Source organism: Penaeus vannamei, chromosome 4 (genome assembly GCF_042767895.1).
Source record: "Penaeus vannamei isolate JL-2024 chromosome 4, ASM4276789v1, whole genome shotgun sequence".
In the NCBI taxonomy this organism is placed as follows: Eukaryota; Metazoa; Arthropoda; class Malacostraca; order Decapoda; family Penaeidae; genus Penaeus; species Penaeus vannamei.
In genome coordinates, this window is record NC_091552.1 from 26498824 (window position 1) to 26501154 (window position 2331).

A 2331-nucleotide genomic window follows, 5' to 3' on the forward strand; every position below is an offset into this window, starting at 1 on the left:
GTAGTAGTAGCTCTAGTATGATAATAATTGTTATATTAATGATAATCATACTGATAATGATAATAAGAGGAATGATAATTATAATGCTAATAATAATAATGGTAATAATGGGAAAGGTTTGATGATTGGTAGATCATTAGACATAGAAAAACTATTGATAACAGAAAGGATAAAGTATTAGTAATACCAACAAAAGATCCGTAAAAAGAAAATTGGTAAAATAATGAAAACAATTATATGAAATAATTATATGAAAATTAAAGAAATACAATAGTAACACACGGAATAAGATACTTTCTGGGAAAGGTGATAAAAAGGACAGAGAGGAAGCAAGAACTGATCCTGCGCATCCTCCCGCAGGACCTGACCGTGGTGGACCTGGTCTCGCTGGAGAGGAGGGTGCTCAAGACGGGCTATTCCGCCCACACAATGGGCGTGGCCTACTCGCTCGACGGCTCCAAGGTACGTGGGGGGAGGGGTGGGGGGAGGGGCGGAGTGATCTGAAGGGGAGGTATGGAGGGGCGTGATCAGACGTAAGGGGAACTGGGGGCCATGTTCCTTAGGGTCTTCCCTACGTTATTTTAAGCTAGATGGAAAAGTATATATGACAATTTTGGGGGTTCATCACTAACTAGGCAAAAGTGTGCAGCATTATGCCCATGAAGAGACGAGTACTGACTCTGTAAAGGCATAACCAGACACTCTTGGGTCAAGACCTCAGCTCCGTGTTCGTTTTCTCTCTGGAACCTCCACGTGAATCTCGCCAGGTCTACACCGTGGCTGCGGACGGCCTCCGCGGACCTCGTCTGGTGGAGGTGAACGTGTCCTCAGGAGAAGCGACGCCCCTGGGAAAATGGAGCGCCGAGGGGGAGGGGGGCGCTAACCTCAGCTCCCCCTCCGTCGACCCCGGCTACGTCAGCATCGCGAGGCAGATCCAGTTCCCGACGACCCAGGGGGACTTCGCCTATGGGTACCTCTACATGCCCAAGGTGGGTGCGGGGAGCTGCCCGCTGTTGCAGTATTGCTGTCATCGTTGTTATTGATATAGTAATAAAAATTGCAATTGTTATTATTATCATTATCATTATTATTATCATTATTATTATTATTATCATCATCATCCTTATTATGATTATCGCCTTATTGATATTATCATTATAACCATCATTAACAACATCACCGTCATAATCGTCATCAATATATCATCAACATCATCACGGTTGCTTCAGTGAGTATCTCTAGCCATGTCATCCCATCTCCTTCGCCGCCGCTCGACATTTCTCTCAAAGAGGAACATCTCATCACAAACGCGACGATCCAAATTTTCCTTCTTTTCTTGTTAAACTGTTCTTCTTCTGATGCCTCTATGTCCCCCGCTCTTCTCTTCCCCTGCCTTGCTTACCCGCCACGCCCTCTTTTCCCCCAGAACAAGGACTACCGTGCGCCCCCGGGGACGCGTCCCCCCTTGCTCGTGAAAGCCCACGGAGGCCCGACATCCGCGGCCACCAAGACCTACAGCCCGGCCGTCCAGTTCTTCACCTCTCGGGGCTTCGCCATCCTCGACGTCGACTACAGGGGGAGCACCGGCTACGGCACGCTCTACAGGACCAAGCTGCACGAGATGTACGTACGGGGACAGGGTGAGGGGGGCGGGGAGGCAGTAAAGGTGGCGCGGAGGAGACGGTCAAGGAGGGCCGTGGATGGAGGAGGGAGGGAAGTTTGTGAGGGAAAGGAGCAAGAGGGAAGGGGCGGGACAGAGAAGGAAGGGGATGAGAGAAGGGAGGCTTGTGAGGGACTGGAGGCAGAGGGAAAGAGGCAAGAAGGATTGGAGGGAAGGAAAGGGGAACGGGGCAAAGAGGGAGGGAGTGAGAAAGATGAATTCAGGGAAAGAGGAAAAGAGGCGAAGGGAAGGGAATAACAGGGAGGGGCGAGAAGGTGGGGAAGGAGAAGGACAAGAAGGGAGGAGCAGGTGGACAAACAGGGAATATGGAGAAAAACAATCTTTTCCCCTAATCGCGCCAGTAATGATTCCGTTCCATATTGCTCTTTTATTCTCGGGAATGCTACCTTAACTAGCCATCGAGAAAATAAAGCCTTAGATGAAATAAACGGGAAAAAATCAAAGGATGGAGTAAAAGGATCCTCTTAAAGCGAAAACGAAAAACAGCTGTGTGGCGCAGTGGTAACGTGCTGGTTTTGCTATCTTGCTGACCAGCGTTCAATCCCGCGCGCAACTAGTGGATGGTAACCCCGGCCATACCTTGCACACAGGGGCAGATTTGGAAGCAAAGTAAAACAGACTGTATATCACAGTAAAGAATGTCCATTGCA

The 2331-nt window shown here is 48.9% G+C and overlaps 1 protein-coding gene across 1 annotated transcript in view; it reads left to right on the forward strand.

The window, feature by feature from the left end:
• Positions 1–360: 360 nt before the first annotated feature.
• LOC113804520 (uncharacterized) overlaps positions 361–2331 on the forward strand; it is a gene marked incomplete at its 5' end in the record, with an annotated part of 28845 nt that continues 26874 nt past the window's right edge. Inside the window, 3 exon segments of the mRNA XM_070121399.1 lie at positions 361–462; positions 768–989; positions 1427–1623. Of these exon segments, the coding sequence (XP_069977500.1) occupies positions 361–462; positions 768–989; positions 1427–1623 (521 nt within the window).